The sequence below is a fragment of the Poromitra crassiceps genome, assembly GCF_964638095.1.
Source record: "Poromitra crassiceps genome assembly, chromosome: 23".
NCBI lineage: Eukaryota > Metazoa > Chordata > Actinopteri > Beryciformes > Melamphaidae > Poromitra > Poromitra crassiceps.
Genome location: NC_139639.1, coordinates 24,368,246 through 24,392,824, shown reverse-complemented (window position 1 = coordinate 24,392,824; position 24,579 = coordinate 24,368,246). Strand labels below are relative to the sequence as shown.

General features: G+C 42.4%; 2 protein-coding genes across 2 annotated transcripts; both read left to right on the top strand.

Moving 5' to 3' along the window:
* Nucleotides 1–4,532: 4,532 nt before the first annotated feature.
* On the top strand, nucleotides 4,533–11,967 carry LOC310796578 (retinal homeobox protein Rx2-like; the record flags this gene model as incomplete). Its single annotated transcript, XM_083658784.1, has 3 exons — nucleotides 4,533–4,812; nucleotides 9,900–10,156; nucleotides 11,518–11,967. 3 exons carry the CDS (start codon nucleotides 4,533–4,535, stop codon nucleotides 11,965–11,967), a joined length of 987 nt encoding a protein of 328 aa, XP_083514910.1.
* A 5,650-nt stretch (nucleotides 11,968–17,617) lies between these two features.
* Nucleotides 17,618–23,171, top strand: calr3b (calreticulin 3b). Its single transcript, XM_083659085.1, has 9 exons — nucleotides 17,618–17,758; nucleotides 18,227–18,328; nucleotides 19,370–19,573; nucleotides 20,324–20,418; nucleotides 20,535–20,744; nucleotides 21,440–21,553; nucleotides 21,685–21,828; nucleotides 21,905–21,997; nucleotides 22,107–23,171. The coding sequence occupies exons 1-9, from the start codon at nucleotides 17,671–17,673 to the stop codon at nucleotides 22,317–22,319; spliced, it is 1,263 nt and encodes a 420-aa protein (XP_083515211.1). The 5' UTR covers nucleotides 17,618–17,670; the 3' UTR covers nucleotides 22,320–23,171.
* The last annotated feature ends 1,408 nt before the right edge of the window (nucleotides 23,172–24,579 follow it).

Genomic DNA, 24,579 nt, shown 5'->3' with positions numbered 1-24,579 from the left:
ATGTATTTATGTATTTATAATTATCCGACACATTATTTATTTTATTCTTATTGTTAAGGCTAAGTTTATTGCATGTGCAGTAAAGTAGGGAAAAAAACAATGTAGTATGGGTTTTTCTCATAAGATGGATTTCCTCATTAGGATTGTGCATGTTGTAGACAGTAATTACATGAAAGTCATAGCTGTGTCAGAGTTTCCTGACTACAACTGGATGATGTAATTAGCTCACCTACTGTCCTACCTGCATTTCTAATTAGTGAGGCTATCCACCTCCAAGTCCACTAACTGCCTGAAGGTATCAGCTTACTAAGGCAATTAATGCTGTGTGAGCAACGTGAATGCATTTTGCATTGCTAGATGAATATTCAGAAATAGTGGCACAGCAGCATCACAGAAAACAACAGAAACCCAATCCTAACCATGATTTTTTTTTTTGGGGGGGGGGGGGGTAACTGCATTAAACTTGATGCTGCGTTCAGTAGAGCGCAGACCTCTGCCCTGGCGGCTACAGGTGAACCTTTTAAGTAATTTAGTTTATTCTTCTGGCAACAGAGCTTAGTACTCACAGACAAAAGTAATGGGCTTTGCCATCAATTTCTTGGAAAACAACTCAGAGTCAGCCAAAGCCACTTAGTCGACAGCCATCCAGCTCGTTGGGAGCATTGGTAATGGAGCCGAGTGTTGGTGGATGACTTTAAACTAGTTATCGTTTAGCAGGAACGTTCTTCTGCTGCTGCAGGCATGTGCAGAGAGATCTGTTTCTAGGCACCTGCCCATGAACGTGAGAACTTCAGCGGCTGGAAGGTCATTTTCAAAAGAAATGTTGATCAGAGCCTGTTAATTATTCTTAGTCACTTATATACTTTACTCTCTGCAACAGTCTCCCCAAAAATATTAAATCTGAAGCATCTGTCTTCAAATATTTAATGTGTTGCATTGTTTCTGTTTTGTGTCATGCATTTTGTTTTGATTCAATTTTATAATTGTACAGGATCGCTTTAGCTAGTACTTTATTGTGTACACTGTAGCACTTTTTCTGTCTGTTTTGTGTCATGAAACTTTAAAGGTTTTTACATATACTCCTCCTGTACATGTACAGCGCCATGTAACGTCTGTTATTATAAATAATGGTATTAATAGTATTATTATAATGTGGCATGGCTGACACATGAGAATTCTCATGGGACACATCATTTGCTATTCAAAACATATGTAATTATTTTCTTGTATTAATTTACATATTGAAGACATAGGAAGACACATTTAACTTTAAAGAGTTAAACATTAAAGTAAAACAATTTGTACACAACTTTTCCATGTTGGATTTTCTGTTTGGTATGCAAAGAACCTCTAAATTTATCTCCAGATAGGAGAGGTGAGGTCAGAGGAAATCTCTAGTGAAGTCTTTAGGCTCCTTAAGGATAGGGTTGATCTCTGTAGCTGCCACGGGTTTGGATGCGCCAGCTGGCAGAGGAGAAACCTACAGGCTGCAGCATGAAACAAATGCCCCCAATGCACCCGACTCCAATGTCCAGTCCCACCCACCCGGCAGCTACAGCTACAGGCTGCAGCATGAAACAAACACCCCCAATGCACCTGACTCCAATGTCCAGTCCCACCCGCCCAGCAGCTACAGCTACAGGCTGCAGCATGAAACAAACACCCCCAATGCACCTGACTCCAATGTCCAGTCCCACCCTCCCAGCAGCTACAGCTACAGGCTGCAGCATGAAACAAACACCCCCAATGCACCTGACTCCAATGTCCAGTCCCACCCACCCAGCAGCTACAGGCTGCAGCATGAAACAAATGCCCCCAATGCACCCGACTCCAATGTCCAGTCCCACCCGCCCAGCAGCTACAGCTACAGGCTGCAGCATGAAACAAACACCCCCAATGCACCTGACTCCAATGTCCAGTCCCACCCACCCAGCAGCTACAGCTACAGGCTGCAGCATGAAACAAACACCCCCAATGCACCTGACTCCAATGTCCAGTCCCACCCACCCAGCAGCTACAGGCTGCAGCATGAAACAAACACCCCAATGCACCTGACTCCAATGTCCAGTCCCACCCACCCAGCAGCTACAGGCTGCAGCATGAAACAAACACCCCCAATGCACCTGACTCCAATGTCCAGTCCCACCCGCCCAGCAGCTACAGCTACAGGCTGCAGCATGAAACAAACACCCCCAATGCACCTGACTCCAATGTCCAGTCCCACCCGCCCAGCAGCTACAGCTACATTAGTCATCATAGGCCACCTTTTTTCCAACAGGTCTTTTTTCTTGAACATTGAAGCAGGTGTAAGCAGTGTGTGTCACAGTCAGTGTTGGCCAGTAAAGTAAATTAATGTGTTTTTGTAATTTTATTACTTTCCCAGTATCTAGTAATGTAAGGGCTTACAATTTCCAAAACAGTAATTATATTACAGTTACTAATCCAAGTAACTTAAAGTTACAGCATTACTTTCTCCAGTGCTGGCACAGCACTAAAATGAAGTATGGTGATAGGCTGAGGTTGACTCTTCCTAAGGTTAAGTATTGTTCCAATAAAGTGGATTCAGTTCTAAAAGAAGCTGGCTAAACAGGTTGTAAGTCACTTTTTAAGAATGGGGTTTAGCGAAAGTAATATACCGTAGTCAAGTAACGAGTAACATAACTAATTACTTTTGATACCAAGTAATAAGTAAAGTAATTTACTTTTAAAACAACTTTTACATAACTTTAAAATAATAAATAACTAATTACATTTCCTGAGTAATAATGGTCACAGTCTCATTTGGAACATTTTATACATTCACTCTTGTCAACTAATTGCTTGTGTTTGAATTAATTAGATTGAACAGAGGGGTAATACTAATTAATTTGCTCCACTAGACCTTAAATCAGTGCTATTTTGACTCCCTGTCAGTAACATAAAGCATGCAGGTGAGAACTGTGACTGTTATTATTATTATTGCATAAAGAATCAGCACTAATCAGAGTAACTCAAGTTACTAATCAGTCAATCTTAAAGTAGCCATATCTCTGAAATAATGTATATGTAAGTCATAAAACCCATTGCTTTTTTTCATTTATTCTCCAATAAATAAAATGATCACTAAGCTATAAGTGGGTCGTCTTCTTCTATTGAAGCTTCCCACTCCAAACATGAAGGTGCTTATATAGAAGGACCTGTTTTAGCTATTATGAATACAAGTCTTTACTGTTTGTAGCCATTCTAGTTAAAGACCATCTCTGTGTCTTTTCTCCCTTACATTGTCTATAATGACGGGATTAGCGAAAACTCTCAGTACGAGCCATTCTCTTTCAGACAATAGACTTTTTGAAAGCAAGTTTTGTCACAGCTTCATTAGCGACGGCCTCCCTCTGTGGTCTGAATGCAGGGCACATTTGGAGCAATTACTTGAGCAGAAAACAACTGTCAGTCATTCTTAAAGGGGAAGGATTCCAATTAATAAACCTCTTAAAGCCCTTTGGTTTGACTAGCAAGCTTGGGTGTCCCGCGTGGTTAAGGAGAGTCTTGTCTGCAGAGAAAGACATTCCATGTGCTTGTTCCACAGGGCTCCAATAGTGGCTCCTTTGCTCACTTGTGAGCGAGGGATTTCAAGGACTTAACGGGGAGCAACAAGTGCCTACAGTAGATATCGGAAGTGTCATTCGTCTACTTATGGACTAGAGAGCCAACATGTGCACAGCCTAGCCTGTAATAGCAACCTGGAGGAGGGTGAGACGACTTTATATACTTTACCGACTGTACATTTTGTCAATTATTATTAGAACAGATATTGCTATTTGCGTTTCTATGTTAATTGACATGTATTCCGGTTAGAGAGGAAACTGATGTTCAAAATGCTGATTGCTTTTTTGCATCGGGAAACAAGTTATCAGACTTTCATTTGTTGGATTTTAAATTAAAAGTAACATTCATTTGTATTTTAAACGGCAGTTGTATAGAATGATGATGAAATGTGATTCCACCCACCCCTCCCCTATACTTTATCTGAATATTTAAACCAAGGGAAGTTGCATGCCAATACATATCTCATCTTGACAATCTCTTTCAGCACCATGTAACACTGCAGATAAGAATATAAGAATAAAAACAAACTCAACCGCTCAGAAATACAAAGTGTAAGCATGACTATGTGCACAGCTTAACACTATAGAGTTTTCTCACTTTTTCCTCTTTTTCCTTACTCTTTTACAGACATTAATACAAGAGTTGTATCTTCTATTGTCTCTACCGTCTGTTGTTGTGGAAACATTACAGAAGAATACGAGCCTTTCGCTAGGCCTGGCCTAAAGCTTGTGAAGAGGGACCACGGCCTGGCCTAAAGCTTGTGAAGAGGGACCACGGCCTGGCCTAAAGCTTGTGAAGAGGGACCACGGCCTGGCCTAAAGCTTGTGAAGAGGGACCACGGCCTGGCCTAAAGCTTGTGAAGAGGGACCACGGCCCTCCCTTCACTCACTTGGTGGCATTTTTATTATTTCTGACGAGGAAGAGAGGGAGTGTCTCAGGGGGCTCGGATGCATTTGTCAATGGATACCTTGGGAATAGTGGACGATGGTTGCCTGGACAACTATGACATGGCAAAAGGTGCCGGGTCGAGTGGTGGAGGCAGGGTCCACAGCATCGATGTCATACTGGGATTCAGTAAAGAGCAGGACGCGTTACTCCAGCCGGTGGGAGACGACGAGAGCCACAAGGCCAACGGCGAAAACCCAGAGGACCCAGAAAGGCAGGTTCCCTCAGACCCCTATGGGCACCTTCCAGGCCTGGGTGACACCTCACAACACTCCTACCATGGTGAGTCTGGAAAGAGCACACTGTCTGATGCATTTCATCATAGTTGAGTTGGGTTGATTTTGGCTAGTCACACTGTGTGCAACAAGTGAAACTTGTGGGCAATACATTGCCCTGACCCAGTCTTTCCCTAAAGCCCCAGACACACCAGTTGCCGACGGCAACGTACTAGCGGCAACGAAGGCCGACTGTTGCGTTGCCTGTATCAGGGCCAAAAAGTTGCACTTGAACAGAACACACTACAGACCACAGCCCACATCATCTAGCACATATGTTCTGTGCCTGCATGAGACCTAGGACTGCGGATACAAACAAGATACGAGATAGATACATCAAACAAAGCGGCGTTTTGCACAACACTCCTGCTCACCACTTAGATGGTTTTGTAATAGAACTACTTCTAATCCAGAATATGTCTGATAAAACGTTGCAAATGGCACTGGTGTTGGCAGCCCTGGCCTGGTCATTTGCTTGTGGAAGAAGAAAGAAAGAGGTGGAGGCAGAAAAATAAGGAGAAACTAAATGGTTGATATCATACAGTGATAGGCTCAAGGGGCTGAAGGCCATGTCGTTGTGAAAATGTGTGTGTATTGGAATGATCTGCTGATGAGATGATGTTGAAAGATGAGAAAAAGAGAGACGTTTTGTGCGTGCTCTCTCTTCTCGTGCACTGCTTCCCCTAAGCTGACCACCAGCCAATCAGAGAGATTTCTTCTCACCGAAGGCACGAAGAAGCTGCTGACAACGCCGACTAGAGCCAACAGTGCGGGACACACCGCAAAGACTATGGCGACAGACGCTCACCAATGGTCCAGACACACCAAGCCGACGGCCGACCATCGTGATGATGATGATGATTATGATGATGATGATGTCATTTGTGCATGAATGACATCACTGGTCCACGACTGAACTCAAATCAACTCTCTGTAACTGTCAAACTAAATGAATGCCTGCAAAACGGTTTACAGTTTTCTGATATACTACTGATTTTGTAATGATACAAAGCTGGTTGAAAATCAAAGTGTTCCGTTTAACGAGGGAGTGTTTTGGTCACTCAGTGGTGTTTTGAGCCCGACAAACGTGGTTAGAGCCAGCATGCAGCGGGCTTAGCTAACATAACTAACAGCTAGCTAGCTAGGTTACATGCCAGCTCGCCCTCAGTCAGAATCAAATTGTCATTATTACGTATGACTATAACGTTCCATTGAGTCGCACGTCATCCATTAATTTTAGCAACCAACTTAACTTTTTGAATTGAGCACAAAATTAAGTTATTTGTCAAAAATATTTGGCGAACATTGTAGCTAATCCACATTGTCAGGACATGACTCAGAAACATATGAAATGTCTTAAAAATCACAAAATCCACTGGAGGGGGTGGGGGCTTTAAGGCTTCTGTAGAATACACAGAATAAAACGACACACACACAGAAAGTTCAATGTCCCCCTTATGAAGACTCACTGACCGACTAGTGAAATGACAGATAGGAAATATGTTTAGTATAACTGACCAGAACACAAAGAAATTATTTTAACACTGAAGAGAGTTGAAGTGGAACTTGAAACTCAATCACACTCACTATTTCACTTTATTTTCTTTAGACAGTTTTGGAAGGTGGATTGATGCTTAGAAAAAGGAGAGGCACAAGGCCAACATCCCATATGAAAAAGCTAATGTGGACATTTTGGATGTGTGTTCTTCCATCCACTCCAGAGGCTAATCCATATAGGCTACCCCAGTCATCTCTTCCATCCACTCCACAGGCTAATCCATATAGGAAGGCTACCCCAGTCATCTCTGAAATCACACGTTCATCATGTACCTGCACAAATGTTCGCTAGTTACATTTCTAGTGAACATCCTGGCTTGTGATTATCTAGCAATTTAACTTTGTCTGTAGCTACTAGCTATTGAGAGAGCCATCAACTTCTGGACGTACTTCAATCTTCCAGCACGTTCGGTTTACAGCTAGCCTATATCCTAAGTAACCAGCCAATTGATATCTTGCTGTGATAAATGAGGCTTCAAATGAGGCTTACTCACTCCCAGTCTATGCTAAAGTTAGACATTAGGCAATGCAATATAATATTGTTGTATTCTTTCAAATTTGATTCTAATTTAAACTCTCATTATTATGTCGTTATTTTTGCTACTTTGAAAATGAACCAAATGACCACTTGACAGTCAGATATCACTATACTGTATGTGCTATCTTCTAGCTGAATTCTTGTCTGCTGTAGCAAACTTCATATTTGTTGTAGCCTACTAGCATTCCTAGCTTGCTTGGTAATGTGTTGAACTGACAGTGTAGCTATATGACATCTTTTGTTCATTTCTCTGACACTTTTTACAAACAACCTAAAAACAAACGTATGCATTATCGTTCTTTGCATGGGTTGTAATTCCTGTTAGAAGATGAAAACGGCATCGAGTTACAAAGCTGCAACATCCTACATGCCAGTCAAGCTGCAAGGCCTTGTGACAGATAAGGTCCTACTGTTTTTGGCTCAACATATTTATTACATGTTTGTCCTATATGACCCCCTGACCTTTACTTATTTTGTTTCATGGCTCTATTTGAATGGTTGCAAATGCATGCTTGTTTCTGTTCAGTAGCAGAAAATGACAGTTAGTGTTTGACGCGTGTAGCCTATATTGCCACAGCTTGACATCTTATACCATACATTAAAAAGGCTCAACAGTGACTAATCAAATGAAATTAACGGCTCAAAGGAAATATCAGTCTGTGAGGGATCATTCTTTTTAAATACCACACTTTTGGACTTACGGCAATTTGCTGACTGGAGATGACCGATATAGACGGCTGACTTGATGATGATGATTGTGTCACAGTGGAGGGCGAGGCTGGTATCTGTAGGCTGAATATAAAGTCCTATAAAGTCCTGGCACCGACAAAGGCGCTAAATGCCTAGTACTAGTATGCAGGGCAGGCCAAGCTACAGACTTGCATCTTAATGAAAAGGTGTCGCTTGATGTCAAATTTAAACTTCAGTTCACCACAAGATATCATGGTTAACAAGGTTAAAATGGGATAATGCTGATGTTGAGAAAACACTGTTACCTCAATACTGGGTTTACTTAATTAAGCAATTAAAAGTACGGCTATTGGCCGCAATTACTTGGTATACAAACTTATTGTGCCATTTATTTTCCAACCAGGGCATAAAAGGGGCCTTAAAACAAGTCTTAAAATATTACAAGAACCTTCAGGACCTTTGCTGCTTGGCATCATTATTCCATCCAATGATCTCATGACAAGCTTGCCTCAAACGATTTGGTATGATTATTACTGAGCGTTGGTTCGCCACACACATCTCTGGCTTGCACTCTATCCATTTCTTGGAATAGACAATCTGGACTTTGACTTACTTGGACTGCGCAGAAGCCAAGTGAGGTCTCTCTTGCTAGATTAGAGGAGGCGGGGCCTCCCAGGTTTAACCGGTAGCATCTGTCCCCGCAGGATTACTGCAAAGAAATAATTCAGTGAAAGATGTGATGTCATTTGGCCAGGCTGGGCACACGCAGTTCATACCGGCTAACTGTCCTTAATGGTCCTTCCACAGCCCTGTAGGGCAGTGGTTCTCAAGCTGGGGGTCGGGATCCCCTAGGGGGTCGCGGCATTTTGGGGGGTTGCGAGATGATTGTAAAAGAAAGAAAAATATTTTTCTCCATTGATTATTAAATCTCCCATACCACTGATTTATTCTATTATTCTATTATTATAAATTATGAAGCTATATAAAGTATAAACTGTATAAAAAAAGAGTTCAGTGAGTGAGGGAAATCAGTGTGTGAATGCATGCCCACCCTAAAGGTTTCTGGGGGTCTCGGCTCAAAAAGGTTGAGTACCACTGGGGTGTTTAAACATAAAGGTCATCAATGGAGAAGGTGTTTTTATTGTGAAAAGAGAAGCTGAAAGATTGTCTTTTGATCAAGGTACAGTAGTTTAGCTCATATGTTGAATCTTTCTAGACATTTTGAAATGTGTTATAAACCTAGATTCATCTTGAATTTATCAATGATAACAAGTCAAAGTAGCCTACACTGAGAGAATTAATTTATGATATACCGGTATATGCCATTCCTTCTTCTCTGTAAAGATCTGTTTGGTGTTAAGAAAGAAGTTGTTTGTTCCACTGCTTTGCTAGAGGTGCCTATATATTGCCTAGTCAGAGTTTAAATCACTATGCAGATTAGCAAGGCTTGATATTTTAGGTTTTATAGTTAACTTGTGACAGTCCCCAGCTTGTGGGAAATAATTGAAAAAGATGAGAGAGGATCTATTGTAGGAAGGAAATGCTGTGGACAATGAACAATAATGCAGATGATGTTGATGAATTTCCCCATGGGGATAAATAAAGGATAACTTAACTTAACTTAAGCCTGGTTTGGGCTACACTGACTCTGATTTGGTGTCAGATATCATCCCACTAACATCAACTCTCTGGTCCTTTGGCAACCTCTGTAACATCATTAGGACATGGATGGCATTTTGATGATGTCTTGCTTTCATAATTCGATGTATTTCAGATTGAAACAGGATGTCAGGGTGGGATTTAATGCAGCAGGTTATGGGTGAATGGCCAAAAATGCACCATCATACCATGCTGCCACTTATTATGTCACTTTGAAAGTTGTGAAGTTGCAGGTTTTATATAAAAAATAATAATCTGTGGTGTTATTTGTGAATGCTTGTTCACTCGCATTTTGGGCGGCTCTTAAAAACGATCTTAAAGTTTGAATTAAGTCTGATGGACTAATATAAACACTGTTATAGTGTTGACTGGTATAGGTTTACACTCTAACAGTTAAATTAACACTGACAAACAAAGCAGAATTCGGCATACAATATCTGTAATAGTAGCAGCATGGATATTATGGATAATATCTACAGTGAAAATGGTAGCTAAGCTCAATGTTATTCATCCATATAAACTCCAAGAATAGCAGAGGCATGGTGAAACTAATGATTTAAACAAATACTGTACTTAGGAGGAGTGATTACAACTAAGTACAATATATTTTTTCTAATGATTGTGTGTCCTCTGCTATCTCTTGATTTCAGAATCAGACCTCTTCTCTAGTGACAAGTGTGACAGGGAGTTAAGCAACCTGCAGAAGGAGTTGGATGATGCTGAGGGGTCCCCAGAGCCCGCTAAAGAGGACGACCACCCCAAGAAGAAGCACAGGAGGAACCGCACCACCTTCACCACATATCAGCTCCATGAGCTGGAGCGGGCCTTCGAGAAGTCCCACTACCCAGACGTCTACAGCCGGGAGGAGCTGGCCATGAAGGTCAACCTGCCTGAAGTCCGTGTTCAGGTATGGAATCTGTCATTGCCTAATGGTGGCCTATGGTGGTTAGAGAAACTGTCTTGTAACCAGAGTAACCCTATTGCCCTGAATGTTGAATAATTTTGATTTTTAATCTAGACTTCTGCTACCAAACCAGTAGCATCCAGAGTTTAGTCATCAGATATTTCCCCCATCCTTTCTTGTCTATGTTTCTGTGTCCTGCAGGTTTCTCGCATCAAAACTGACACAGATTCAACCAGGGACCCCTATATTTGATAGGATTTTGTACCAGGGTTCCCCATCTGTTTTTTTTGTTTGTTTTTTTTTGCTTTTAGATGTTTTATTACAGAAGGTGTATAAAAGCCATGACCAAAATAGTCATACAACAATCTGTCATAAATTATTCCACCTTTTTTGCTGGGGACCGCCTGGAACGCCATCAAGGACCCCTTGGGGGTCCCCCGACCCCATTTTGAGAATCACTGAGCTAGTAGCAGCATCACACTAGCTTCACATTGCATTGCAGTGATATGCAAACAACAAATAAACTCGTCCACAAAATATACAGCAAACAGACAATCACAACAGATAATACTGCTTAATGCACGGACAGCATAATCAAATGGTTCTTACCTTTGGCATTTATTCTTTCTTGATAGCTTACATCAGCTAGCAGGGACCTCTGCTACTTACTTACCCCGCTAGCCGGGCGGGCTTCTCGCTCATTAGCTAGCTAACGTTAGCTCGACATAACATAAAGCGGAACCTCCAACCCCACACACTTCTTTCTCGTCTTTTCAATTTATTTTCTTTCTTTTGCCAGCCCGGGGCTTTTGCTTGACGCCTTCCACAATTCACTGCTTCTCGTAATTTTTCCTGAACACTTGACCGACCAGACCATGGACCACACCTGTCACCTGCGTCACCTGACCCTCTGACCTGCTGTGCTGATGCTGCATTCAAGTGCTGTCGGAATAATCGGAGAAATGACGTCCCGACTGGGAAAATCAATTAGACATTGCCGCTTGCTCAGCACTGCAGTCACATTTTCCCATGCATCCAGTAACAATCTATCATGATATTGAGATTTAATCTTCTTGGAAACGATTTTTATTTAATTATGATTGGTCATAGCTTTGTGTCATGCCTAAGCCTTATAGGTTACTTATTGTCAGCTAGCCTACTTGACATCTTCCATAGAACATTAGATAGGCTATGTGCCATTAGATTAGATTAAACTTTAATGGTCTTTGTGGGAAACTTGACCTATTTATTTGAGTCTCTCCAGGATTTTGTGAGTCTATGATTGCAAGCTTTTTGTAGTTTTGCCATTGTGTCACTGCATCCGTCTCATTGTTTCTCACTGCATGGCTCTCTGTTCTGTTCAGGTTTGGTTTCAGAACCGCAGGGCCAAGTGGAGGCGTCAAGAGAAGATGGACACCAGCACCATGAAGCTCCACGACTCCCCCATGCTGTCCTTCAACCGACCCCCCATGCCCACCAGCATGGGCCCGATGACCAACCCCATGCCCCTGGACCCCTGGCTCACCTCGCCCATCTCCAGTGCCACGCCCATGCACACCATCCCGGGCTTCATGGGCTCACCGCAGGGCCTGCAGCCCGCCTATCCCAGCCACAACTTCCTCAACACCCCACCAGGCATGGTGCAGGGCATGGTGCAGGGCATGCAGTCCATGGCCCCGCCCCCATACCAGTGCCCGCCCAGCTTCACTGACAAATACCCCATGGAGGACGAGAGGAGCTCCAGCATCGCAGCACTCAGGATGAAGGCCAAAGAGCACATTCAGTCAATGGATAAAACCTGGCAACACATGTGATCTGATGGAGACAACTCTGGACTGATTTGAAGCTGCTCCAGTGAATGTTTACACATTTGTTTTCGTTTTTCCACCTCTGTAAAGAGTGATGGGTTTTTTTCACTTTAAGAATGGAGTGAGTTTTGAATGAACAGTTTGTTAGCCCTAAGGGAAAATGATTGAAACTCTAAATGTTTTAAAAGTCTAAAAGTGTTTTAGACTTTAAATTGGAAAGATTTCCATGGCTCATATTTGACCTTCTTCCTTACCACACACTTATGTTCCGGTTTAATCTGTTGCAACAGTGGTAATAATCCTCTATGTGGATATTTTGATTGCCAGTGGAAATTTGTGTGGCGAGTTTAATGTTGAATAATGTTTCTTTGATGCATTACATTGTATTGACAGTATTATTAGTTGAAAACAAACTTCTCCAACAAATACGTCATGTACATTTGTTGTCTTAACTGGGAAGGTGTTATAGGCATTTGTGGTTTTTTTCTGTTTGTTTTGTTTTGTGTGTTTTTTTTACCCTAACCCTAGCTCCCAATATCTTGGCTTCCCTACCAAAATTCACCGCTCTCCTGAACAGGCTATATTGGCTATATTTGGCTATTATGAGGGATGATGAACACTGTGGTTGTCAGGGAAATTATTTACGCCTCCTGACAGGCGTTTGACAGGGTTTTGCTGGCAAATGCCTCCATGCTTTTCCTCCTCAGAACTGGACAGTTTTGGTTTTATTTTGTTTGTTGAGAGAAGTATTTCTATCATGCTACAATGATGTATGTTGGATCATGTTTTCTATTGATCCAACTTTTTGCACAGCATTAATGATTTTTTTCTTTCACTTTTAGTTGCTTTGAAACTCTCAATGTGTGTGCTCGTGTGCATTTTAGAACCATCTCTCCCACTTCTGTTTGATTTGGATTCAAGGGGAATATAAATATTTTATATTTCTAGAATTGCATAATGAACACATCCCTTTGGAGAGCATTGCTTGTGGTGGGGGAGGTTTCAGGAAGTCACAGAGCATAATCTGGCCCAGAGGCTAATTCGAGCAGACAAGCGTACCTCTTAACACCTAATTACTGCTTTTAAAGCCATTAAGCCCAGGTTCTCAACAATGGACAGAATGCCCTCAGATGCCCCCCAAACCCTATTCAAGACCTGACAAACTGTGCCCCTCTGTCCAAACTTGCCCATTCATATTGTTTCTGATTTATAGACACTGCACAACACATTTATGTTGTTGCTTGCACTGTACTAATCCTTATATCCTTATTAGTAAAGGATGTTGTTGACAAAATGTTGACTGTAGTCAGGTGGATTTAGAGTGGGAGAGTTAATAGGTGCTGGCAACCTCTCTTACCTCTTAGTATAGAGAGGCAAAGTGACCGCCTACTTCCTGCTTCAGCACTGCACCAAAGATTTTCATCCGCCTTTTATTTTCCCATGGACATTCCGTAAAATGCTTATAAAAATAGTTTTTTTCAGATATATTTAGAATCGGGAGAGACCATAGAACATTTCATTCGTACCATAACATAGAAAAAATATTTTCTTTAAACCCGCATTTTTTTTAACGTTTTGGTCTGAGTGAAATGTTATGCGATCTCTCCTGTTTCTAAATATATCTGAACTGTTTGGTTTGAACAAGTAAAAAATGTATAAGCATTTTACTAAATGTCTATGGGAACATAAATGGCGGATGAAAATCTCTGGTACAGTGCTGAAACAGGAAGTGATGTTCCACTTTGGCTCTCTATTGCAAGTACTGGTTTGTCATAGATACCAGATCACAACTATTTAGAAGGACATTATTGCACCAATGCTGCTCAGAGACATAAAGTCATGGTCAGGTTGTGTGTGTGTGTGTGTGTGTGTGTGTGTGTGTGTGTGTGTGTGTGTGTGTGTGTGTGTGTGTGTGTGTGTGTGTGTGTGTGTGTGTGTGTGTGTGTGTGTGTGTGTATGACTGTGTGTGTGTGTGTGTGTGTGTGTGTGTGTGTGTGTGTGTGTGTGTGTGTGTGTGTGTGTGTGTGTGTGTGTGTGTGTGTGCGCGTGCGCGCGTGCGTGTGCGTGGAGTCCATGCTGGGCCAAAGAAGCAACATTTTTTTTGTCTGTGGCCCTCGTTAGAAAACCAATTCTTGTGTAGAACAGAACCAATGCAGATTAAGTCTTCATCAAATGTTAACACCCATATTAAGGAATTAAGGGAACAGAAACTCATACAACATTTTACCCATGCTTTCCATTGTTTCTCAAGAATACTACGTAGCTTAGGGTTAACGAACACTAAATGTGATGATGGAGTGCAATGCTTTGAGGCAGTAGAAATGGGTAAATATCCCTGGCCAGTGGCCACAGAATATCTGGTATATGGGATAAATTCATTGCGGATATCGTGATGAAATGTCAGCATCAGCAATGTTATATTAGAAATGGCGGCACCCACACTGTGTTGTTTTTATAGATTTTGTTGTTTGTTTTGTCATCACAATCCCTGTTGGTAACAGTGGACCAAAAAAGCCAAAGAAACCAAAAAAGAACATCTCTTTTTGACTAGAAGAAGACACATTTATAAATGTGACAATGTTTAAGTTGTTTATTATGTTTAATTATTTGTTCTGCAGTTTTCCATATCACCACACATCCATGTCTATACTCCTCATTAAGTCTCTAGAATTTGACTTTGCAGTCCATATACCGGTATGTGCAAAATACGGAATAAAGATACAGTAGCAGTACTGTAGAAACACTGTGACTGTGGACCCTGTTTTTCTTTCCACACATCATGAATTAGAGTTGGGAAAAGTACACACATTCTTTACTTAAGAAGAAGTACAGTTACGGTACTTGTGTAAAAAAAGACTCTGGTAAGAGTAAAAGTACTGATTCAACTTAAGGCTCTGAAATGTAATACAAAAAGTATTTCTACTGGCTGTTTCTGTGCAAAGCTAACTGAAACACATAAAACAACCCATACAAACATATTTTAAGATGTATAAAGACTATACTTTGATTAATCATTTGTGTAAAAAATTTTTTTACAAAAAGGTCCACGTGAAGAAAGCTGGGAGAACACGAGATGAGAGAGACAAACATCATTATGTCGTTTTTGTCTGTCGTGCAAAGTAACTAGCCTGTGTTGAAAATGTAGGCTATGGAGTAGAAAGTGTAATTGTGTTCAAATGTAGGGAGTAAAAGTACAAAGTTGTCACAAAAATAAACACTTTGTAAAGTACAGATACCTGAAAATCCTACTTAAGTACAGTAGCAAAGTACTTGGTTACTTCCCATCTCTGCTTAGTTAGCGAGCCACCAACATGACTTAGTGCTGTTAATGAGTGCTGGTGTACAATAGACCAATGTAAGCTGTGGCAGAGGGAGACATGTCTGTTGTGTGGGTCCAGGCCGGTGGAGCCTTGCCAGGCCGTTAGGCAGATGAGGCTCCACTCCATCAGACCTCACCGGGGGTGTCAGGAGGCCCCTGGCTGCTAGGCTGCAGGGACCATGAGGGCTCATGCTTTAATTGCCCTCTGGTAGCCTGTGTGGCCTGGCTACTCCAATGTAGTTTTGCATGTGAAGGTGTGTATGGATGTCCGTTTTGCATGTGAAGGTGTTATGTGTACGAATGTCCATTTTGCATGTGAGGGATTCACAGGGATGTAGTAGTGGGTAAACAACACCCCTAAACTCAATTAACCCTCAATTTTGTGTGTGAAATTGTTGACTCAAGTTTTTGAGTTGATATCAGTTTGAAATTGATATAGTATACAATATATCAAGTGGTATCAAACTGATGACAATTATGGGGCCTCAGTGATCTAGATCTAGAATTATGTTTCCACCACCTTTTTATTCCCCACTAGCCTACATGTGCATGTAAACTGTGTCTGTATAATCAGTGCACATGGTAGGTAGACTGCTGTCAAACCATAGTGTCAGTTCCATCTATTGATGATATTGAGCTAGGTCTCAACTTGGGCCTGCCACCTGTTAAAATGCGCTATTTCAAACTCTGACAGCTTTTTGTTAGTAGCCAGTGTCTGGACCACAACTCTAGAAAAGTGGTTAATGCCTACCCCCCAAGACAAAAAAATAATAGGCGCGACAGACATCAATTGACCAAACACAGACAGCTTGCCGGACTTCCGTAACAGCACAGCTAATCAGATTTCACAGCAGACTTCCTGTCCTGAAATTTGACTTGTGATTTGGACCCTCCGTTGCTGACGTAAGATGTTGGGTCTGACCATGTGAGACTAGCTTTTTTGTCAGAAACAAAGATGGCCTCATTTTAACATGCTTGCATTGTTGCTCCACCCTATAGAAGGAATTGTTCAATGTTCTAAATCTAGTATGAATGCAGGGTAGGATAGATAGGGAGACTTGTCCAGTGGCCACTAGGCTACTCTATTATATATCTACTTATTCAGGCTGGGGTCAGAAACAAATCCTCTGTGGGTCTTCTGTTTGTATGTAGTATGTAGTAGTCATGTAGCAACACCCAGATTTTGGAAGAGAAACACTCCGAGCTAGTAATTAATTACACACATTATTATGTTATTTTGCTTGGCGAAGCGTGACCTTAGCTGGGGCCCAGGCTCCAGTTAACAGGCTGACTAGCGGGACGTGGTCCACGGTGGAAATAATATGGGAGAGGAGCGGAATTAATTGGGTTTGATTATGAACACTTTTCAAAAGGACACCATTTTCCCCTCTTGACATAATTGGGGATCACTCGAGGGTGGGGGTAATTTGATGGCTGGCGCCAGTTGCTTGTCTTCTTCCCCAATGATCACTTTGAGAAAAAGGACATGTCAGTCAGACAGATCCCCCCTGAGCCTGACCCTGCACTGACTCACGCAACTGGCCATTTTAGACACACACACACACACACACACACACACACACACACACACACACACACACACACACACACACACACACACACACACACACACACACACACACACACACACACACACACACAATGCTCATAGACATGGGGAGTGGTGCCGTTGTGTTCATGTTAGAGAAGCGAGCTTGTGACCAGAAGGTCGTCGGTTCAATCTCCAGGGCCAGCAGGATGGTGGGGAAATTTGTGTAAAAGCAGTGCTTGTCCCTCGCTCATTACCACCACTGAGGTGCCCTTGAGCAAGGCGCTTAACCCCAACTGCTCCAGTGGAGCTGCTCAGTGGCCAGCAGATCACACTGTTGTTGTACTGGTCAACTTCCAGGTATGACACACACACACACACACACACACACACACACACACACACACACACACACACACACACACACACACACACACACACACACACACACACACACACACACACACACACACACACACACACACACACACACCACTGTGCAGTTAATATGAAACTTGACTTGTCTGCCTTCTTGTCACCCACTGAGCTATGTTGTCACCATCTAAAGCAAATAGCTGACTTTTAGCGCCCTCTGCTGGACCCTTAATATAATGCTTAGTGGAGATGGTTACATTAAAAACTGATTCTGGATCAGCGGCTGGATGTCACATTGTTTCGTGGTCTACTGTTATTGGTTCAGACACACCATCTTCTCGTCCAATGAGAGTCAGACATCTGTTCGCTGGAGCGACTCTAAAATCTCCCTTCTCTTCCTTTTCCACAACGTATTCATTTAGCAAGGGCATTGTCAGCAGAAGATAATAGCGCTTAGGTGGGGAAAATGCGAGTCCTGGGTATATTTACAGTGATTTTAACACTGTACTGTGTCCATGCAACGGTGTACTTCCAGGAACAGTTTCTTGATGGAGGTAAGTTTGGTAGAGAGGTTCGTTATAATCACTTATTAGCTTGATTCATTGCAAGCTAGCCTGATGTGATGAATGTTACATTATTACCATCTGTTAGGTTAAGTTACCCATCTTATTTGTCAACATCACCAACGTTAAATGGTTGCGAATTGCACCTGAAAGCATCTCTCATCGAAAGTGTTTGATTTCATAACACTTGATTGTCAGCTTGCTAGTTGACCTGTGTAACTTAGCAAAGCCTCAGAAGCTAACATTAAAATCAGTGACAGTGGCCTATGCAATACCCTTAACGTTAATCAATATGAAATAATCAATTTACTTGTTTGATGCCACATCTCTTATATCTCTTAAATAGTAGTGAATGGACAGTTGCCTAGTGTCATTGACTTTCAGGAAGTAAGGTTAGCCTGTATTTGGAAAAGGTGCAGCAAGTGTTGCTACTAGTCTAATTCATGCTTTTCTTTCCAGATGAATGGATGACTCGCTGGTCAGACTCCAAACACAGGTCTGACTACGGACAGTGGAAACTGACAGCTGGCAGCTTCTATGGAGATGCTGAGAAAGACAAAGGTAAACTTTATTACTCGTTCATACAGCTAGTACGGGGCAAGGGTCATGTCCTTAGAGAAGGAATGACAGGCAGCCTAATTCTTTTTCTCATAGCTATTGTTAGGATCTTCCTTTTTGAACATGAATGAATACAACATTCATTCATGTTCAAAAAGGAAGATACCAAGGCACTGCAGTTAAAATGTGTTTACAGGGGGAAAACGACGTACATATTGCAGCCTAGGAGACTCGGACGTGGTAGTTTGTCTATCTATCTATCTATCTATCTATCTTCATTATCAGTCCGTATATAAATGGGAGCTGGGGCTCTGTCTGTCTGTTTCTCTGTCTCTCCGTGTGTCATAAATCCCACTGTGACATCATGTCATAAATCTGACATCATCAGTGATGCTGGTCTCATTGGCCACACAGCAGCTGTCAGCTGAAGCACTCTTAATTTCGTTGTATGGGGAACTGTGCAATGACAATAAAGGCTATTCTATTCTATTCTATTCTGAGTTGCGGGCAAGGCAGCGCAGCTGGCGAGCTGTGAATGCGAGCTGCAGGGCCAGCTTGGCGAGCGTTAGGGGCAGCTCAGCGAGCTGCAGGATGGACGAGGCCTAGCGAGTCCGCATAGCGGGCAAGCCTAGGAATCGAGCGCGCAAGATCCCTAGTATATAAAAGGGAGCAAGTGGGCTCTGTTTCAGTGGGCAATATCTGTTTCAAGTTTTGTCCCACTGATGATGATCAGTGATGTCACCAGTGACATCATTGACCAAATCATCTTACGACATCACTGATGATGTCATAGGCATTGTGACATCAGCAGTGACAGAGATGTCATCAGTGATGCAACGTTGAGCAATTCTGCGCTGCACATGCCAATGCCATGCAGCAGCCGCTGCGGGCGAGGCCGTGCAGCGGCCGAGCCTTCAGGGCCAAAACCCTAGTTGAAATACAATTCCCATCCTGATAGCCAAAGTGCACCCGCTTTATGACCCAGAAAAGCACTCTTTGAATATTAACTATCTACATCATTCTTATGCGTTTCCCTTTTTCCAGGTCTGCAGACAAGCCAGGATGCTCGTTTCTACGCCACCTCCGCCCGTTTTGAGCCCTTCAGCAATGAGGGCAAGAGTCTTGTGATACAATTTACAGTTAAGCATGAGCAGAAGATTGACTGTGGTGGTGGCTATGTGAAGGTCTTCCCCGCTGACCTGGATCAGGCTGACATGCATGGAGACTCCCAGTACTACATCATGTTTGGTAAGTGACAAAGATGATGAGGAAGAATCATAGTTGAATGATTAATATAATAGGAAGTGAGATTTCCTCTTGTATCTTGACTGTTTCATCCAAGTGGCTTCTGATGGGTCAGAGTGTGGGCAGTGTTGGTCTAAAGGTTAGAGAAGTGAATTTTTGACCGGAAGGTCGCCAGTTCAATCCCCGGGACTGGCAGGATAAATCTCTTGAGCAAGGCCCTTAACCCCAACCGCTCCAGTGGAGGTGCTCAGTGGCCGGCACATCAGACTCGTTATACTGTTCAGCTCCCAGGTGTGAATGTGAACAGGGTGTTCCTGAAAAAGTTAGCATTGCTCTCAGTATTATAAATGGTCATCGGTTCAATCCCCGGGACCGGCAGAATAAATCTGGGTGGGGAAAGTGAAAAGGCAGCGCTTGCCCCTCCCTCATTACCACCACTGAGGTGCCCTTGAGCAAGGCCCTTATCCCCAACCGCTCCAGTGGAGCTGATCAGTGGCCAGCAGATCAGACTGTGGTTGTACTGGTCAGCTTCCAGGTATGAATGTGTGTGTGAATGTGAACAGGGCACTCCTGAAAAAGAGAGGATTGCTCTCAGTGAGACTCCCCCTGTATAAATAAAGGTAAAAAAAGGAAAAAAAAAAAGTATAAATACCGTATATGCTGTATAAATAAAGGTAAAAAAACAGCTCTTGGTCACTTTGCATTGTAGTGACTAATTATAACACTGACAATGTTGATGTTTATTTTGCACAGGCCCTGATATCTGCGGCTACAGCACCAAGAAAGTCCATGTCATCTTCAATTACAAGGGCAAGAATCACCTAATCAAGAAGGAGATTAAGTGCAAGGTCATTCTGATATTTTGGATTGTAAACATGCGAGGATGTTATTATTTTCCTGATACAAATACACGCATCGCAGCCCTGCGCAAATGGCTTAATCTAAATATTTCTGTTTCCGTCAGGACGACGAGTTGACCCATCTGTACACGCTGATCCTAAACCCTGATCAGACCTATGAGGTGAGGGTTGACAATGAGAAGGTGGAATCAGGCAGTCTGCAGGACGACTGGGACTTGCTGCCCCCTAAGAAAATTAAGGACCCAGAAGCCAAGAAACCAGAAGACTGGGATGACCGTGCCAAGATCGATGATGCTGATGACGCCAAGCCTGAGGTGGGTTAGCCTACTAACCCAAATCTACTTCCCCTTACTCTGCCAGATGCTTTGTTTTCACAGAACCATCTGGGAAGGCGCTCGGCAAACCTTTGAAAGGGGCAGGCACTTTTCACATAGCTACTTGGCAGGTGATTGGATGAACCAGCGGTCTATCACGGGCTCACTGTCGTCACACCTAAATCCCGCGCGTAGCTGCCTCATAGAATGCTGATTGGGATTCAAGCTAATATATTGGAGCGTGACGGATTTGTCGTCTGATAGTGATCTCATGCGAATCCAGCTGCCTTGCAAGGTTAGAATCTACTGCCGTTAGCTGTGTAGTTAATTGAATACATGTGACCTCTTTTCGGCTTTGCATTAGACAGTGCGGTCTGCTTAGTTTGCGGCAGTGCACTTTATGAATAAAAACAATAATCGATTTAATATATACAGTCCCACTCATTCACACTCTGTAGCTGCCCAGTACATTGTTGTCTTCTACTGTTGGTCACTGAGCAGCTCCACTCGTGATATTGAGGGTTGCATGCCTTGATCAAGGCCATATCCGCATGGTAGTCATTGAGAGTGGGAAGACTGTTTGTTCCCCACTCCCCAAACACACACAGACACGAAGACGCACAGAATTCCTGCAGCAAGTCCTGGACTGTCAGAAGATTGCTTCTTCAACCTCATCTCTAATTGTTCTTCCGTAGGATTGGGAAAAACCCGAGAACATTCCGGACCCTGACGCTAAGAAGCCTGACGACTGGGATGAGGACATGGATGGAGAGTGGGAGCCACCCATGATCCCCAACCCCGAGTACAAGGTAGGCGGTAGAGTGGGCCTGTCAGGGCGGAGCTTATGCTGCGAGTGACGTGCTGAGAGCACAAGAAACATTGACCACTCACTCCGTTCTGACAATGCTGTTTCTAAAGTTTCATATCGTCTATATTGCAGGGAGAATGGAAACCCAAGCAGATTGACAACCCCAACTACAAAGGGGCCTGGGTGCACCCCGAGATTGACAATCCTGAACACAGCCCCGACGCCACCATTTACAAGTTTGACAATATTGGTGTTTTAGGCCTGGATCTTTGGCAGGTGAGAGGCAATTCCTTTGAACTAATGACATTTCTGTAGCAAGGTTGAAATTGACACTCGTTACTGTTCATCCCAGGTGAAATCTGGCACCATCTTTGACAATTTCCTGATCACAGACGATGTGAAGGAGGCGGAGGACTTTGCAAAGGAGACATGGGGTGTCACTAAGGTATGCTAAAAATATCAAAGTTTTATAGACTTTTTACACAACACGAGAGCATCGTCTCTGCGAGATACAGATAACATGGCTCATCTTTTCATGGACTTGTCCCCCAAAGGAACCAGAGAAGAAAATGAAACAGGAGCAAGATGACCAGAACCGAAAAGAGGAGGAAGAGAAAAACAAAGAGCAAGACACTGAAGCAGTTGAGGACGGAGATGACGATGAAGATGATGATGATCAGGAGAAAGAGGATCCTGAGGAGGAGGACCTTTCAGAAAATGAGGAGGAGGAGGAGGAGGAAGAAGGGAAGCTCAAAGATGAGCTTTAAGGAAGCTTGGGCAGAAAATGTTTCTGTCCCTGCTAGAGACACTCTGCCCTATATTTTCCAGGGATATTGTGGCTGCTATGCATCCATTCCCTGAGAGCTGGATATGATCCGACTTGAGTGACAAACTTAGTGAAGTGGGACTTCAGTTTTTCTTTCAGTTTGGACAGGATGTTGCCACATTGCATCTGAATTGTTTGATAGATTCTAATGTTTTACACAGAACACCCAATACTTTTGATGAATGAATATCGACCCATTGGCATCTGCTGATTTCTTAGTTCAAAGCCACATAATACCTTAATCTTCCCCTCCCACAACTGTTAGAGCTTACCATGACTGTACTTAGTTTTGACAGTTAACCACTGAATGTAGAAAGCTGAGGGTAGAAACATGACAATACTGTAGAGATTTGCAGATGACAGGGATTAGCTATTCAGACTGTAATAGCATTGTAATGTAACTTATTTTGGTTACATCTCTGGCACTGATTTTATTTTACCTTGCCCCACCCTCTCTAGTTCTACTCGCTCGCTGGTTATTCCCTGCCTTAAATGACAATTCCTCAATCACAATTCTTTGGGACATTGCAATGTATTTTGACCCCCCTCCCCCCCAAATGAAATTGTTTTTCTACTTTGACATACTGTTGTAATGTAATGTTATACTTATGCAGGACTCAAACCTGTTCTTTCTTCATGGTCATGTGGATGGTTGTGCTGCATTATAGCCTAAAAGTCTGGATAAACACAAATAAGCCCCTTGTGAGACATGTCACTTAGGTTCACGCTTATTTTTATTGGACAGAAATGTTATTGATACCAAAAGCTTTTTTATTAAAAGTTTATAAACTTTTTTGTTTTTATTTACACTACTGGAATTGTTCACAAATTTTAGTCTGTATCATTATGGAGTTGGAATGTAGATTACGATTATTATTGAACGTGTTATTTAAGAACTGTTACAAAGCCAGAAAACCAACTGGTACAATACTGTACCACAAAAATGCAACGAGTCAGGAACGAACTGCTAGTTAATGAATAGTTGACAGGTAGTTCCTGAATGACTCTGAATCAAGTCCATGCTAGTTACTTAAGAACAGGCTATTAGTTTCCATGTTAATGAACCACAAGCTAATGATTACTACCTGGGGGGAAAAACTAGCCTAGCCTAAGTAGGCCTAATCCATTTTAAAGCATCTAAAGCAAGTGGTGCATTTTTTCCTGTCAACTTGTGGATTTTCTTCTCTTCTGATTCCCTTTTTAATTAGTATCCCATTTAGTCAGAAGGGAAATGTGTGTTTCCTTTAGCATGTAACTTCATGTTTAGGAAATCCTGTATTGAGTAACTGCCTTTCAATCTGTCAGGACCAAATTAACAAGGTCACATTCCTTGTGCCCCATTGTAGGTGGCAAATAAAAGCAAATCTGAGTCTGTTTATGTTTTTCTCTATAGCCTGACACAAACATTCAAGAAAAAACTGTTTGCACATCTCTGTCACTTACATCCTAATCCTAGACCACAACATAGCAACTCGCAACTTTTTAGCACTAACAAAGATTTCTGTGGGACGCTGATATGTTCAATGATAAAGTCATTGAGTCATTTAAAGTATGTTCAGTATAAAGAAGTGTGATCAGCATTTTGTGATTATGCCATTGTGAAAGGCACATTCTGACACTGTATAATGTGAAAAAAATCCAAATAAAATGTTATCAGATTGATCACCAATTGATATGTCAAATGTTCACTCTCTAGATTCAGCAATAGCGAGCACACTCAATCCAAAGAGAAAACGTAGGTGCAGCGCCAACAAAGACTGATAAAAGAAGAGAACAGGCCAGCACACTAAAATGTCCTTTCAAAAGCTTAATGAGTCATCTGGGACACACAGCAGCAATGGACGTTTCAGCCAAAAGCGACAACGCTGAGGAAGGTGTTTTGGCTGAAACGCCCATTGCTGTTAGTCTTGGGCTTTCACTCCATGTGTATCCTTTACTGTCAGTTACTGTATGTAATTAAGGACAGCAGCCAGGCTATTGTGAAGAGCCAACCATCCAAAAATACAGCCATCTACTGCAGGACAACCTGTCAGAGAAGGTAACATTGACCCCTACTGGTGACAACTAGGAACAGCAAAGATCCACAATGGAGAAGGACTGCCGGGTATTTGATTATAATCAAAGGTTCAATTGTTGACCGCTTCATTCTTGCATAACTCTTTCAGAGAACACAGTGGGTCCAGACATTTTCTTCATAAAAA